Source organism: Chroicocephalus ridibundus, chromosome Z (assembly GCF_963924245.1).
Source record: "Chroicocephalus ridibundus chromosome Z, bChrRid1.1, whole genome shotgun sequence".
Taxonomy (NCBI): Eukaryota; Metazoa; Chordata; class Aves; order Charadriiformes; family Laridae; genus Chroicocephalus; species Chroicocephalus ridibundus.
In genome coordinates, this window is record NC_086316.1 from 22,983,218 (window position 1) to 23,000,387 (window position 17,170).

The following is a 17,170-nucleotide window of genomic DNA, read 5'->3' on the forward strand; positions in this document are numbered from 1 at the left end:
TTTCAGACTCAGGGACAAAACTGGAGCAAGAGCAGAGCAATATAAGCCACATCTGGCTATATTAGGCCAGAAATTAGACTATGATGTGTCTAACAGACAAGAGGATTGTGGTTCTAAAGAAACAGTAAGGAGTAAGACTAATTGCTTTGAAAATGGAGCTTTAAGTATTAAAGTATTGAAGTAGTAGTTTAAGTAGTAAAGTACTTAAGAAGTAAAGTATTAAAGATATGTTTGTATAATCAATGTATGACCATGCAGGGATACCTATTAAAACCAGGATCGTTACATTAGGATTGTGTCTAAAGGAAATCAAAAAAATGTACTTTAAATTGGTGCAGTTAATACAGCTGCATTAATTCTAGAGCTAGCGTTCGTATCTCTGCACCAAACTGTTACGTTTTGTCTGTCTGACAGCAGTAGCAAAGGGCTGGGTTAGATGATGAGGAAAATGCTGTTTAGTTCTGTGCGTGCGGATACTGGCTGACTTGGTCAGTCTGTTGGAATCCCCAGTGAACCCAGTGTTTGTGGAGCCACCCAAGTACTGGCTATGTTATTGAATATTTCACAATTTCCTTAGTATAGGCAGGGCTTGGGACTGAAAGGATAGCATGTTAAACACGATGATCTAGTAGTTGCTGGCCGGTCCTGTTGGAACTGTTAGCAGGGATGCTGCATGTGCTCCTGTTGTCTCTCTGTTATGGAAGCATCTCGGGTGGAAACAGAATTGAGGTCATCGGCTTGTTTCCTGCAAGTGGCTAGAGCAACTGTCGGGTGACAGCAGCAGCGGGGCATTACTGACCCGAACTGTGTTCAGACCAGTGACCCCGGACAGGGCAAGTCTTGAAGTGCTCTGTAGAGACTGGGAGCTGTCTTTCGTATACAGCAAGCCATTTAAAATGTTAATTCTTCTTTGATTATGGAAATTCTTCGTAGACAGATGGGGTAGATGTCTTGCCCAGTAGATGGAGGGTTAATGTGGCATTGACACAAAGCATCACAAAATCAAGCAGCCTCTATATTCAGCTGGCAGGTTGGGGATTTTTTTTCAGTTGTTTTCATTTAGCTTGCACCTATACAGTACTTTATTGAAATATGGTTTTTAATATCATCCTGAACTTGCAGAACAACTGGTTTATTGCCCCCGCCAGAGAAGTTTGTTCACGGTGTATGACCCTGTCAGCAGCACTATGTAATTGTTGCAGTGGAAACGTATTTGCATTTTTAATGTAACTTTGCGTCCATAGTTGTAACAAAATAAATGTTTTCTTTGACCTATTAAATATTTTCTGTATGCCACCTGAACTCAGAGTCACTTCAGATTATTTCCCTGGAGAGTGGGAAAGGAGATCCAACCAAAATTTAGTTATTGTTCTTCTCAAATTAAATTGGGTGAAGTGAATAAGCTTGAAGTCGACCAGATCAATAGGTCTGTTACGTTAGACCAATGTCTGTAATCAAGCAGAGTGCTTTCAATACATTTTTCTCAGGCTTGTTGGAGATTTAATTTAATTAGGTATTTATTGTGCTCAGTTAACAGATCGAGCCGCCTTCTAGAACAGTAGCTAAGGAACAACCTACATATGGAGTTTGTTTCTCACGAGTCATTAGTAAATGAGGTAATCACTTATTTCTGTAGGGTGCCTGCAGTGTAGCAGCTAATTTCATAACGCAGAGGTTTATTTTACCTCTGTATTATATTGCCATATTAAAAATAAAATTTATTTAAACCTGGGCCAGTCAATGCCCTAGAAACTGCTTACACACAGCTGACCGTAATCCTGAAGTCAGTAATACAGATAAGATGTTGGGGAACTTCTGTACCAGTTCATGGGATTAATATTTTTATTACATGAGAATAAGGTTGTAATCAGGTCAGCACTATTTACAGCTTCTATATGTAGTAACAGGCTTAAATGGTAGTAGAAAAAGTAATATTTGTGTTCTTACACAAAATCTCTTATATTCTCCGGGGGAGTGGGATGAGCAGCACTGGTACAGCATATCAACTCCATCACAACTGCAAAGTAGAAGTTGTGGGGTTTTTAGTTACTGCCCATAAAGTTGCCGGATGAGCAGTGCCTCAGCACAGTCCCAAGCAGCCCTTTGTCATCAGAAGCAGTGGGTGCAGGCAGCATTCAGGGTTCCCTGAGGCTGTTCTGAAGGACTAAGTCTAAGGTGAAAAGGCGGTTCCGTCTCTGGAAGTCTGTGAAGTGTGTTCTCTGCATAAGCCATACGTCAACTTGTTCAGTTGTAGTTAGGAGGATTGTTCTGTATCTGCTCCAAACTCAACTTAATTCACCAAACTGACCAGAACAAAACCAGACTTAATATTTTACCTATGTTCAACTTAAGACCTTCATGAAAACATAGTGTGCAGAGGAGTAGAAAAGTGCCATTTTAATGCATGATCCCTCCAGCTGCCAGATTGCCCCCATTCCAAGAAATTTCATTTTTTAGCATGAGGGCTGTCCCAAAATACCTTCTTCTTGCGAGGCATTGAAACCTACCCAAACCACAGCAGGAGTCAGGTCCTTGGCCTCGCAGGCGTTCTGAGCCCACGCTGTTCTCAGATGACACAAAACTGGCACAAGCTGCTTGACTGTCCTTGTTTTGGCGTCATTTGTGTTGGGATCAGAAGGTATCATTCCAGATTGCCAGAGAACACTGATTATGTTATGGGCCTTCAGAGATTATTATCAGCTTGCACAGCTTAAAGCGATCCTTGAACTGTTCTGGCTCCCCGTCTCTTGGTGCGCACCAGAAACCTGAGGTAGCAGCCAAAAGCTATTTCCATTCTCCGCCTCCTTCAGTTGCATGGTATTTGCTTATGCAGCAGTATCTCTGCTTAGCTGTTAACGAACTAGGGCTTTGCGTCTGTTTCCAGGCTTGTATGCAAATGCTCAGTGATTAATCTGAAAATAAATGAAAAAAAGCCTGAGATAGGCTTACTGCCCTCGCTTGTGTTTGTTTCCACTGTGTGCTCGCTTGGATCAAAACATGTCAGTTGTGCTCGGAGCTTTTAGGGAATCCACCCTTCACTTCCCATGCCACGTCCTACCATGTCCGTGGTTTTCCTTGCTTTGCATCCTTTATAGAGGTGCAGCACCCAGATCTTTCCTCGTGGAGCACTGCATGTGGGATTTTGTCTGAAAGGCGTCAAAAGCAGTGGGGTGCTTGCTTGGTATCACCCAGTGCATTGTAGCTTCTCCTGCTACTCAAAAAAGCTGCAGGTATAAACACTAGCAGAGTACCTGTTTTCCCGTGTTGTGTTTGTGTGGTGTTCCCTTTCTGTGTTCCTCAAAATAATTTTTCAAACTGCAGGTTGCTTTTCAGATCTGCCAGAGGAGTAGCGCTCCTAGTGACAGTTGAGTTCTTAACTTGTTCCTTGAAAGGAGACATCTTTGCAGAGGAGAGAGATTCTGTAAATGTCTCTTTTGAACTCTTGAGTAACAGGCCTAACCTCATTCAGTTCCAGAGAATTCACAGAGGAGATTGCCCTTATAAATACCAGGAAAAACGTCTTTACCATACTCAGTCAACCACAACAGACGACTTGTAGTAAATCAGACCTTGTTAGCTCTGGTGCTAACAATTTAAGAGGGGCTGAAAATTATCTGGCTGAACGTAATCACCACTACGCCTGATGGAAAGGTTAGGGGTGCTTTAGGCTGGGAAGGGCCCTCACCCCTCAGAGCAGCTTGAATTGTCACGCTGATACTTCATTTTCCATCTTCCCCTCTACAGATTTGCTGTATGCATGAATAAATTAGAAAGTGGGGGAGGTATACACGCTTCCTGTGGTTTGTGGTACTTCATCTTCCTCCTCTGCGTAGCAGGGGGAAAAAATTGAAGTGGTATTAAAATGCTGGGGGAAAAAAATGTTATTACTCGAAGGGTTCAAAGATACTGCATGATGAAACAGGTCACAAGTAGGGTAGAAGGAAAAGAATCACAGGCATACTCCTTATTTGAAACTGGTTTGGGAACAAAAGCAGCAGGTGTCCTTTGGATGTGGAAATCAGTGACAAAAACAGGCAGTTTGTAGCTGTAGTTTTTTGTTTAGGATATGTTAACAAATCATGCAGTTGTGAGTATGCATGTGTAAAATACAAAGACTAAAAACATGTTTCTTAGATACATGATTATGGATAATGAGCATATTCTGCTGAAGTATTTTCTATAAGCCACTATGCATTTCTGCAAACGTGTCCATGATGTCTGTTAGTCGCTTATGAAGTCTTTCATAAATCCAACGTCACTGTAGTGTGTCAGCCCCTGTTCTCTTCTACCCTTGCTATGATTTTATCTAGCTCTTAAGGTACCCATGAGAAAATATGCTTTATTTTTCCCTATTTCCTACTCCCATTCTCAGCATTCGAAGCAAAAAATTAGAAATGCAGCTAAACAATCGCTTCATATTGCTAAACATTAAATATTAATAAATAAAATTTCCAGTTATTTCAGTTTATATTAATAACTTGAGAATGTCTGTTTTGCACCTGACTTATCTTGGTATCTAGGCTATCCGTTGATCTGAAGTCTTAACGGCTCTGTTGCCTTGTGCCTCACTTAAGGCCCCTGCTCCTGCTCTTTACAAGGTTCCCCTGCTTCTTTACTTCTGTAGTCCTTTGGACTTCCTCCAGCTCTTTAGAAAATCTTTTGCTCCTTCCTTATTTTAATTGTGGGCTTCACAGATGTTTCCCTGAATTTCTCCTTTTTTCCTCTGTTCTCTCTTCCTTTTTTTTCCCCTGGTCATATAATTAGATCTGCCTGTCAGCCACTTTCCATCTCAATTTAGAGTTTAGGACTTAATGGCAATTTTTGTATCCTTCTGGGTGTTTCCGTCTTTAAACTGGCGTGATGCAAGGGCTGAAGAAATCTTTTCTTTAAATCTTTCCTTGTTATTCCTCCCCAACTCACAAATCCACTTTCCTGTCTTTCAGTGGAACTTTTTGGTTTTTTTTCTTTGCTTGTCTTCACCCGTCAAATTTGGCCGATCCATTTCCTGTAAGATCTGCACTTCCCCTCTCTCCCATTTCCAAGTGTTTATTGTGTCTCTTGTGCAGGGCTGCAGTTGCCTTCATTCTACTGATAAACGTAACCTTCAGAATAATTTATATTACAACGACAGTATAGACTCTTAGAAATATTGAGCAGAGGTGGTCAGACAATTTTGAATCGTACTTTTTAAACTATTTTCATAACTCATGCATTCACCGATCCAGAGAAGGAACTGGCTCCTCTGAGCTCTTTTTTCTTGATTCCTGTTCATTGGTCTTCCTTTATTTTTCCTGTAGAATTACTACTAGTGTGGAAAAGTACTTTCCAAGGAGGTGGTACATACTGCTCTATTTATGGCGGAGGTTTTGGTGACCAGAAATAGTTACCTAAGCGGTCTCTGGGCAGTCTGGTGGGTGGGTGGGCAACCCAGTCATGAGGTTCTGGCTTGGTGAATGTGTGAATTGTGAGATGGGTGATTTTAGAGGTCAGACAAACTTGCCCTGTTATCCTGCTCAGAATTACCATCCAGTACTCTGCGTTGCTAAAGTTAGTGCAGTTATTTATAGCAATTAATTCAGCATGTAATTTCTCAAATGAAGGCCTGAATCGGTAAACACATCAAGAAGCATGAGTAAGCAGGCAGTTTCTTTAAGTTGTGGTGGCTTCTATGGTACAGTTTTAAAGCAATGACTTGCATAGATTGATAACTGTGCTGTGCTCTGAGTTTTCTTTTATAAATGCTTTCCTGAGCAAAGCTTTGCCTTGCTATGGTCTTAGCTGTGTTCATTTTTCTTTCTGTTGCTAATGTTATTTTACAGATCCTTAAGAATAATTGGCTTTGTGATCGCGGCCAGTAGTCACTGTTCAGTAATAAAACATAGCCTAAAGGAAAACGATATGATTACAGTCTTATATAATATTGTCCTTACATAAGGTGGATTTAAACTTTGGAGTCAACGAATGCCTAGCATTTTCAGCAGCTTTAACACTCTGTTTCCTGGTTGCCCTTAAATTTAAAATGTTACTTGCTTTTGGACTGAAGTCTTCCAGACCTAGCTTCTGCGCATAGGTGAATATTTTAGCAATTTTTAAGTCAGACACTGAGGCAGGGATTTGATTTTATGAAGAATACATCCCTAGTGGCTTTCCTATTTGGTTGCTTTTAAATAATGCTGTAACTTAAGCACTTGGGGAATTTAATTTGGAACAGCTCAGGTTAAAAGAAATAGTAATAAATGTGATTTTGATTTAATGAAGTTTTGGGGTTGCTTTTATTCTTTTTCCCCAGTATTAATGCCACAGTACAAATCCTATCTGCACTGGCATTCCATATCTGCAAGCAGAAACATGTATACATGGTTTATTTCAGTTTTATGCACATCAGCAGGCTGAAACGATTGGTTTGCATCAGTGGAGCACTTCTGTCCTTAAGGTTTGCATTAGTGCAGCTATACCCGTGTTGAAATTATATATGTCTATATGAACAAACAAGGCCTCAGCTGCAAATATGTAGAAGATACACGCTATGAATGTGCACTTTATACACTCTGCTCAGTTAACTTCATGATGTAATTACAGTTAAGATGTATAATTCTGGGGCGAGCACCAGTATCCATTTTGCAGCAAGTTACTTTAAACATTGGGGATTTGCTTTGAGGTTTTGTGTACTTTATCTGGGGGTTTTTTGTTTGTTTTTTTTTTTTTTAACAGAGGGACCAATGGAGTTGTTTGGATTCATTTTGTTTAAGGTGTAGCACTCCTCTACATCTGAACTGGGAAGTTAGGAGCATAGTTAGCTTTTATGTGCTCTTACTGTTGCCATTTACAGCTTTTTATTAGTAACATGAAATTGTTCTGCTCTGTTACATAAAACACATGGGGTTTTTTTTTCTTTTTTGTAATTTGCACATACCTCAAAATTCTGTTATTTTGACAGTAAGTCCTCAGGCAACCTGACCTTCAGTTTGCATACGACTGAGGAAGAGGCACGAGTACCCTATAGGGAAGGAGAAGCAGACTGTAGAGGATCGTAGGTGGCGTAAGATACTGCTTTGGTGACTGGAAACAGTTCCAGTTTGAACTCTTTCCTCGGTGCAGTAGGTTGAAGGCATCCGCATCCGTATAAGTTGTGCAGAGAACTTGCTGACTGACACTTCTTCAAGCAGAGATTGCTAAAGCACTGACCATGCACTTGGTGGGCCGATAGCTGAAGCAAGCTTAGGCTTTAATGTTGATATTTTTTGACTACGGGGTTTCAGCTTGCTTAATCAGCTCTTTGTGTAAATGTATTATATTTAGTATAAAATCCCACCTTGTTCTAGAGAATAGGAGTCAGAGTTGCACTTCATGCTACAGGGGAATATCAAACGGACTGAACTTTTATTTCACTGGACTTCTGGTAAAATTTCACCAGTCCTGTTTTGCAGATGGACTGTTCCAACAAAATTGGCATAGAAACTTGCGTATAAAAGTAAATACTGTATATTCAGGGAAATTTCCCCTTCAGATGGTTTCCTACCCCTTCTCTCATCTCACGCTCTTTGTTTGAGGTTCTGTGGGAAAAATGAGCCCTGTCACTTTACCTTGTGGCATAATTGTTGTGTTAAGCAGACCATTTATTCTTTGTCTGTTAAAAATTATTCCAAGGTAAACATGATAATCCTTAGCTCCGCTATAGTTTGGCTTGTGCAGACTATTTATTTTTTCATTTTTTAGTCCTGAAAATCTTTTGACGTCACTTCTGCAAGTATCTGATTTGTTCTGAGGACCATGCAGCGTATGTTTATAGAGTGCTTCTGCAGACTGCTGGCTGGGTACTTTCCTGGTATTTTCTTGTCTGTACATTGCTCACTATATGGTAGCTTTACTTAACTGTAGTTATGAAAGCATGATTAACATTTGAATTTCTTTGACCTTTAAATATAAAAAAGTTATCCTATGGTATATTTATGTCAAGGGTTTTTTCAACACTGGAGCTTTCCATTAACAACAGGATCTTCGTTTGGTTTGTTTAGGCATCATAATCTTGGGCTGGAGCATTAGCTTCACCCCAGAGAGTAATTTCTATGCATATAGTACAGCTGCACTGAAAGGGTTATATAAAACAAACTGAAACTTTGAGTAATTACTCTACAGTATCACATTTGCATATTTCCACATTGCAAATGGTTTAAAAAACTGACGATAGAACTTTAAAACAACCTCCATTCATCTGCTCCCCACATGAAAACCTCATGGCCGCCACAGGACAAAATACAACTTCTACGCTTGAGCCAGAAGCCATTAGGCTTGGCTAGACAATGAGAAAATCTCCGAACTATTTAAACCATAAAAGTGGAAAAAACCAGAACCTTATGTTTTGTTGTAGGTTCGGGAACTGCAAACCCGTTTGCAAAGCGTGCAGGCAACAGGCCCATCCAGCCCAAGTCGTCTCACTCCTGCCAATCGGCCCATTAACCCCAGCACAGGAGAGCTGAGCACAAGCAGCAGTAGCAATGACATTCCCATAGCCAAGGTGAGCTATTGTGTCTGGCAGTAACGCTTCTCGTTACCTGGGAGAAGCGGGTTTCGTTTTGCACAGCTGCTGTGCAGGCTTGCGATTAACTGCGAGATACCTGGAATCCCCAGAGAGTTTTCTGGGGTCCTAAGCAGGCCCATGAACTTGAGCTGTAGAGAGGAATTGTGTGCTAATGATTGTTATTCTCTCAGCTACAACACAGGTGCCAATGCTACGTAGTTTACTTCAGGTTTGCAAGCGTAGCTAATGAACAAATGCATTTTGTGTGATCTTTGTGGAGTGTGGGTTCCTGTGTAACCTGTGCAGCATTCTGACTTACAGATTGCTGAGAGAGTGAAGCTGTCAAAGACAAGATCGGAGTCTTCATCATCTGATAGACCTGTCTTAGGATCAGAAATCAGCAGCATAGGGGTAAGGACTGATAATTACGTGCATGCATGATACCTTCTGAGGATGTTCCATTGAAAGCACCATTGGTTTTTTTTACTAAATTAATATATGAGCCAACTGTGAAAATACTTCAAAAGTTATTTTGAGAAAAACATTTCAACAGAGAATATTTCACCCAGTGTTAAGATCTCATTTTCTAATAGCTGGTGGCTAGAAACCATTCTCTGAGTGACTTGAAGAGGGTAATTTTGGAGTCAATTCCTCCAAAATACTGTTCTTCAAGAAAAGACTGGTCAGTTGCATTTCGCAGCTTCTCATCAACAGAGAACTGGGGTCTGCTTTGTAATGCCAATGTAAATCCATAATGCTGTTGTTACTGTGTGTTAATATTTGTTTCGCTGAAGAACTTAGCTCTGACCTTTGGCTAAGCTTTCAAGAAAGTAAATAACTTGCATATTAGGCTTTCTAAATGTATGATGAAATAGTGGGCTTCACCCTTTGGTTAGCAGAATTTTAAATCAAAATAGCTTCTTAAAGTGGAAACTTGTAAATGTTCTATTCAGTGTAAAATTCATAGTAAAAACTGAATAATGAATGCCTTGAAGTGAGCGCGTGCAAGCAAATGCAGCTCTCAGTGCAGACTGCCTGTGGGAGGAATCCAGTGGTTATCTATTCACAATGATCTATCAACTGCCCTGTGCAGGTGTCTAGTACTGTGGCTGAGCATTTGGCACATTCCCTCCAAGACTGCTCAAACATCCAGGAAATCTTCCAGACTCTTTATTCACATGGATCTGCTATCTCTGAAAGTAAAATCCGAGAGTTTGAAGTGGAGACAGAGAGATTAAATAGGTAAGGTGAAAAGTTAGATACGCTCAGATGTGTTGTCTGCTGTTAGCTTTCTTAAAGTTACTACATTTTTATCCTTTTTGAACATTTCTTGGTTCCGTCCCAGCTCAACTGTGGCACCTCCAGATAAATATGGAGTGTAGTTGATAAAGAGAAGACTGAATCATATGCTAAGGATTTATTAGTGTGAATTAGGTTTGGTCACACATTATTAGGTCAGCATGGCACCTGTGACAGCCTGTGCTGTGGCGTGTCCTTCTCTATGGCTGACCAAGTAGACAGCGCATCTTCTTTTCATAAGACACATCACTGCTAGAAATAAGGATTCCCATAACCTATTCTCCATCATTCTGTAATTAGCTTGTTTTGGTTTGTCCTGAAGAAACAGAATTATAGCATTAACTGTATCAATGGATGTACTTATGTATGGTGGTGGGGCGTATGTATCAGTAAATAGACTTCTGTCTGCAGAAGAAAGATGGCAGCTTTCTGGTTGCAGGTAAAATACTGCTGGTGCTATCCTTCAATACACTCTGTCAAAATCAGTGCTTCATGTCCTCTTCAGCACATAAAATCAAACCTGTGGATCAGGAATGTGAGAATCATGTCTCTGCATGTTTCCTTCCAAGTTCTCTCTTCCCCATGGCTATCTCAGATTTAGTCTGATCAGTACAATATCTCTTTTATTTGTAGCTCATGTTTTTGTAGTGCTGCAAAATGTGATCCTTTTTTTTTTCTTCTTTTTTTCCCCCTTTTTTTCTTTTGCTTTTTTCTGTGCACTGCACAATGCATCATGCTGTGACATGTATCCTTATAGGAGGTGTCAAAGCAGATATAGGAGATGAAGCATCTGAGAGTTCTAGCAGCTGGGAAAGTCAGGGCTTTATTCCTATAGCTGAATAAATGGTATACTAGCCTTTCTTCCTGTGTCTGTTAAGTCGTCAGTGATTTTAGAGTTGTTCTGGATGGCACTGATTTCTTCATTAGCTACCTGTCCAAATTTTGAAATCATTTGCCTGTCTCTTTTTGGTGTATGTCCAACTCTTGTGATTAGGCATAGTACACTGTACAGTGTACAGTGTATACAACTGTATAGTGAGTGCAGTTATCAGCAGTGAGAATAAACAGTAACACTGATATCCTGAAGCCTCCCTTTCAACTTCAGAGTTAACCTCATTGAGAAGAATATTACAGTTAAGTTCTGATATGTCTGTCTGACTATTGCCAGAACTTTTGGAGATTTCTTTGCCTCATTGGAACTTTGTTCGTATTTTGGATGTTACCTCTCTAATCACAACCAAAATACTGCTTCAGGTGAAATGGTTATTCTGGATGTTCCAAAGAAAGGGGGCATTTATGCAGCTGCGTGATCCCTGCACACACCCACACACTTCACTGATGAACATGCCACTTAGAACAAGAAGCAAATGTGGCGGCGGGAAGTGAGGAATGGAGGCAGAAAAATTAAGCAAAAGGTTAATATGAAACTGTCTACACAGTCTTGTGGCTTACAAAATAAGGGTACAGCTTTCTGCTTGCTGCTGTTGCACAGGGTTATGAGTACATTTTACGGGGAGGAGAGGAGGAGGAGGAAGAATCTGTCCTAAGAGGAATTACTATCCTCTTGGCTCTGGATGTGGGACACAGAACTGATAGATTTTGACATCTTCATTAAAAACCTTATCTAGACCAAACGGTATTTGTTGTTTTAAATTATGATTGTTCTAGAGTTTTCAGGTCAGTGTCTGCAAGCTAAGTTTGAAGGTTGCGAATTACTTCCTTTTCTACAGCCGCATTGAGCACTTGAAATCGCAGAATGACTTGTTGACAATAACACTGGAAGAGTGCAAGAGCAATGCCGAGAGGATGAGCATGCTTGTTGGGAAGTACGAGTCCAACGCCACCGCCCTCAGGCTTGCGCTGCAGTACAGGTACGAAACTACGCAGGGGGTGTCTCAGCCAGAAAAAGAGGGAGCTGGGGAGACCTGATGGAAGTCTTTGAGAGTGAAATCGTTGCTGTGCCATAGTAACACCGATTCTCTTTGTTTCCTCCCTGAAAAAAATGCTCCTTTGGTTAAACTACTTGACAAACTACAGAACTGAAGTTACTGATACAAGTGTTTCAACCCTAATTTCAACCAGCAGTAGCAAACTTGGTCTAATAGAAATATAGGGATTTATCTTTTAATTTTTAAATACTGAATTAACTTTTGAATTAGGGGTTGTGTGTAGGCTTAAACTCTCTCTGCTGTATCTGGTCTTGAGATACAGGTTCTCTGTATTAGGGTGACACCCTTCACAAGAGCAGTGGTCCAAGAGTAGTATTATACTCCACATAATTCAGAGTGACTTTATATTACATCATCTGAAATTGTGGATGAATTGCTTGCTATTTGGTTACAAGTATCTAAATTTGCTTTAAACTATATGTAAAGAAGATGGTGTCGTTTAACTCCTTCAACTGCAACTAATTTGGAACAGGCAGTCTGGTCTTAAGGCAAACTGTGTGCTTTTTAAAGAATGTATTCTGTTGTCATGGTTTAACCCCTGCCAGCAACTACAACCACGCAGCCACTTGTATTTAGAAGCTGTTGTGTTGTAAGGAGGAAAATCTTACAGCCAGGACAGAGCAACAAATATATTTCTTGTCTTTTCTTTTCTTCTTAATATACTTTGTGTAGTATAGTTATATAGTAGGGTACTGTATTTTGTATAGTAAGAAGGCCTGAAAAAAGTTTCTCAAAGGGATCATGTTGACCACAATTCATATTGTTGACTGTTTCAAACATGCTTCTGGAGCTCACTTCACATCAGGCCATTCTTTTCTGTTTTAATTTCTTACATTACTTGAGGCCAACCTGGGACCATCATAAGGAAGGAGAGACTGTTGCATGCTTACGATAGAAGCCATGTGTGTTGTGTTATGTCATTTAATACCCCTGCTGCTAGACACATAGTAGGGAATCATGCAGTTCAGCTACCTCTTTTTTTGTTGCTCTTGCGGGTGTATTCTCTCTAAATTGCAGATATATTTTGTGTTGATATTTTTTTCCTGTGGTTTCTTTTCTCTTTCAGTGAACAATGCATAGAAGCATATGAGCTGCTGTTGGCATTGGCAGAAAGTGAGCAGAGTCTCATTCTCGGGCAGTTCAGAGCTGCAGGTGTTGGTTCTGTTGGTAAGATGTCAATGAATCACTTTATGTATTATTTTTTTTTGGGTGACAGTTAGCATTAAAGGCAGTTGTAATGGTGAATCATCTCATGACCCATCACTTAAGACTGCTCTCCGGTCTTTTCTCATTTTTAACTAATTAGATCATTTTACACACCCAAAAAATAGGGGAAAAGAAAAAGAGAGACTGGAATTAAATAATAAAATTCACCATCAATTTAAATTAACCTACATATACTGTTACAAGGGGATGCCTGTTCTGGCAGTGGTGAGGCTGTTACAGGCATGCAACTGTACAGAGTGGAATTATTAAACAATACTTATGAGCATATGTGGCTTAGGGCCATACAGCTGTGGTAACTGCAAGTACAGATTTTGTTTGAACCAGCAACAATGACCCCCGTAGAAGTTGAGTATAGTCTATGAAAAACTGGGATTAAGGAAGTACAAGGGTAGCATTGAGTAGTTACCAAAAAAAAAAAACCCAAAATGGCTCTAGTTTTTCACCCCACATTTTACCTTTGCTCTGAAATTTCAAAACATTCTGTCGTATGTTTTATTGTTTTGTCAGGGATATTAGCCTATATGTTCTGGGGTTTTTTTTATTTTGTGGATAGTTAATCTTGTGGCTAGATGTTGTTTTTTAATATGCTGCTGGCTAAGTAATGGAATGAACCACTACCGTAGTGTTTGGAGGTTGGAATCACTATTCTGAAGTGTTTGGAGGTTGTTGTTGCTGCTGGCTCCACTTTTCTGATAGAAAGAGGTGTTTGCACCATGAACGTTAATCTCTGTTTTATAGTCCTGTTCCTTTTACTGATAGGAGAAGGTAGCTGTAGTAATCTTCAAGTACAAAGAGGGGAAACCTTTAGAGAGAGAAGAATAGCACTTTGTACTGTGCTGAGGCAGGGTAGCTGCCTGGTTGAAGCAGTGTTATAGCACTAGCTTCTCAGGAATCACTGAAATGTAAACGCAGAGCTTTTAGAGACAACAGTGACCATCTGGCTTTAGAGCCACAGGACTGGCCATGGTCAGCCTCTTGTTTCAGATGACTAAGATGCACTCAGCCCACAGTCGCTGTGCTGCTAACCGTGCCCCTTATTTTGTATCTCTCCCAGTGCAAGAAGCAGGCTCTTGTGTACCTGTCTTGGCCTGTGCAGTGTGTGACATGCACTAAACGTTCGAGTGGATGTCTGAGATTTTCATCCACCTTTCTCCCAGACTCTGGTCATTCCTTTGCTCCGTATGCTAGGGAGCTTTCCCTGCTGGCAGAAATCAGTGGCCAGCAAAAGTGAATTTTGACTTGGATTTTCTATTCACATAGATGGCAGAAAGAAGTCTTAGAAGGGAGAAATACTTTGGGTTTGAGTAGGACTTCATCTCGCGTGCATTTTATGAAAGAGAGCGTAGTTGAGTTTTTATATAGGTGTCTGTCTACAGGTCTTAATTATGGCATTATCAGTTACAGCCCAGTGATAGAAATAGTGACAATTTCCCATTACGTAGCACAGCTGTGAGGAAGTAGTGTTTGGTTTATGTACCTTTACTTCACCATGAAATTTGATTAAAACACCTAGATAAAATAGCAGATTTTTGGTTTGAAGATTAGTCAAGTTTTATATCAACATCTGTGAGTGGAAAATTCGTGGGATTTGCTTCTGCATCACTTAGAGCTGAGCATATCTGGCTGCTCTTAGCAGAACATTCTCCGTCCTTTCTTCCGCATTAATGTTATTTCTAGTGCACACACTTCACTTAGCGAGTGTGAAGTACTGGTCTTTGACTCAAATAAGGATGAAATGAAAATCTGACATTGGGCAAACGGGGTTTTTTTATACTCTCTGATATCTTTGCGTGGTGTTTGGTAAAGTATAAATATATTGTAGCTTTGTTCAGACTTTCAGTGTAGCCACTAACGTGTCTGTCTTTAACAACTTGAGTCCAGCTGGAGTTAGGACTATGAGAGTAGTGACAGAGGTGGTTTCTGTCCTGCCTCTGCTGAAGGGACAGCTTATGAGCTGCATAGATGCTGCATAACCATTAGAAATTATAGCAAATTAATAAACACCAGTGCTAGTTTTCTTTTGAGTTAGTATGCATGGCTGTAAACTCTGAAAGGCTGCTTCTAAGCAGTAAGGAAGGCAATGCTTCCAGCTGGAAAGGTAACCTGTAAGAAAGTGTTCTGGCAAACTGTCAGGCTTGAGATAAAGGTGCTTGTGAGACAAAGCACTGGAAATGACCACACTGTGAAACAGCACTGGACTGATTGGAATAAGAGTTGTAATTTAGGCTGAGGCTTTTCCAGTGTATTATTAATGTGAGCGCCCTAATCTAATCCTAATGCACAATGTACACCCTTACAAACAGAGAAGCTAGCTAAGATAAAACATCACTTAAGACATGTAACCCAGAGCAACAAGTACCTGGAGCCTGTGGCTGGGAAGGGAGATGCCTTCAGGCCAGTAGTTACCACTGATACTCGCACAGAAGTGAAGTTGCTTTTACATCACAGATTGCTAGTTCATTGTCATCGTCTTGGTCTAAACTGAGAGCGCGTAGAAGCATCTCTACTCTTGCTGTAATTTCTATCCCCCTCCTCAAAGCTCTGAATCGGATTGTTTGCTTGAAAACTAGGGGACCAGACAGGTGATGAAAACATCACTCAGATGCTTAAGAGAGCTCACGACTGCAGGAAGACAGCTGAGAACGCAGCGAAAGCCTTGCTGATGAAACTAGATGGGAGCTGCGGGGGAGCCTATGCAGTCACTGGCTGTAGCGTGCAGCCCTGGGAAAGCCTGTCATCCAACAGCCACACAAGGTAACTGCAACTCCTCCGCTGCCCTGACCCCCAAGTGTTTGATTTCAGACCAAACGTTGTGTTGTATTGTGTTTGCTGAACTACCTCCCTCACCTCAGTCCACTGGCTTCTTTGCTTTGATTTGTTAGTCACCATGCCTCAGTGGTCTGATTGTCTTTAGACTTTGAGCAGCTCCAGCCAAGAAGGATTTTGTGTAAATTTGTTGCAAATGGGTGATTCTGAACTTTGATCTTCCTCATAAAGGGCAAAACCATTACATTTGTTTTACTTCAGTGACTTTCTTGCTGTTTTATTGGAACTCAAATCATGTACTACTTATTCATATCTACTGTATGCAGACAGCACAGACCTATGGAAAACCAGAGATCAGAAGTATGCTTCCATTGGCATTTTGGAGTGCTCAGGAATTGTTTTCTAAATGTTGCAAATCTAGACATTTTGTTCTAAACTATTTCCTCTCCCTTCTCGTTCTCTGTTGCCCCCTTCCAAATTCTTCCTTCCCATGCTGTTCTTTCGCACATGGAGTGGCAAATGAGCATCGTGACAGACAGAGTGCATTCTTCCAGGAAAGGCTGGATATGGCAGTTTTTCTGAAGAACTATAAAATAATTAAACTTAAATGAGCTATTATTGCAGAAGTGTTCCCGTTCAAATACATCTGCTTGCAGCTTCATTTTGAGTCGTTGCCTGCCTGCAGTGTAATTGTACTCTGTGCAGTGAATATGCGTGCTTGTGTATGGATACGAATTTGGCAAGCGTCCTGGATAAATATAGATGAACGTTTTTCTTTTTAAAAGTTATTTTTGGTTTCTCAGATTCACTCTAAAACGTCATTTTAATTCAGTTTTTGAGCCAGTTCTTTATTCAAATGCTGTCATTTTTTTTTGACACTTTTAGAAGTTTATTTTAGTACTATATCATTTCCTCTTCTTGCTGATGCCTCCTCCAAAGGATCTTATTTCCTGCCTTGTGATTAGCATGGAATAGCTAAAAAGTGAGCAAAAAGGTAACCTGAGGGAACAGGGTCCAAATGCGGGGTAAATTTTAATGTTTTATTCAGAGAAGTTTTATGGTGCACTTCCAGTCCAAAGAAAGCTGTATCTTTATTCAGAAATAAATGTGGCAGCATCTGCGCTAGTAATGCATCGATCACTCGTTGTACCAGAAGTATTTACTGGCCTTGGAAAGAAGTTACACAAAACTGTTTCATATATGTGACTTGTCTCAATCCCTGTGTGCTTACGTGATATCTACACCTGCACATGAACCTGTTGTAAGTGGCCACATGTGGCAACACCTATACCTAGACTAAGCTTGTTTTCCATTCTGTTATTTGAAAGGGTCATTTTCGGTTGTTCATAACTACGTTAGTGTTTTTCTTGTGAGATACCTGGTTAAGGCATAATATTATTTTTTTTCTTGA

The 17,170-nt window shown here is 40.4% G+C and overlaps 1 protein-coding gene across 5 annotated transcripts in view; it reads left to right on the top strand.

Annotated features, from left to right (window-relative positions):
- The window catches only part of MCC (MCC regulator of WNT signaling pathway), a 207,173-nt gene that overhangs the window by 160,349 nt on the left and 29,654 nt on the right, over positions 1 to 17,170 (top strand). For all 5 annotated transcript variants that reach the window (XM_063321360.1, XM_063321361.1, XM_063321363.1 and 2 more), the window contains 6 exons: positions 8,369 to 8,515; positions 8,840 to 8,929; positions 9,612 to 9,760; positions 11,548 to 11,688; positions 12,833 to 12,933; positions 15,564 to 15,747. In XM_063321360.1, coding sequence (XP_063177430.1) covers positions 8,369 to 8,515; positions 8,840 to 8,929; positions 9,612 to 9,760; positions 11,548 to 11,688; positions 12,833 to 12,933; positions 15,564 to 15,747 — 812 coding nt within the window. The remainder of the gene's footprint in view (positions 1 to 8,368; positions 8,516 to 8,839; positions 8,930 to 9,611; positions 9,761 to 11,547; positions 11,689 to 12,832; positions 12,934 to 15,563; positions 15,748 to 17,170) is intronic.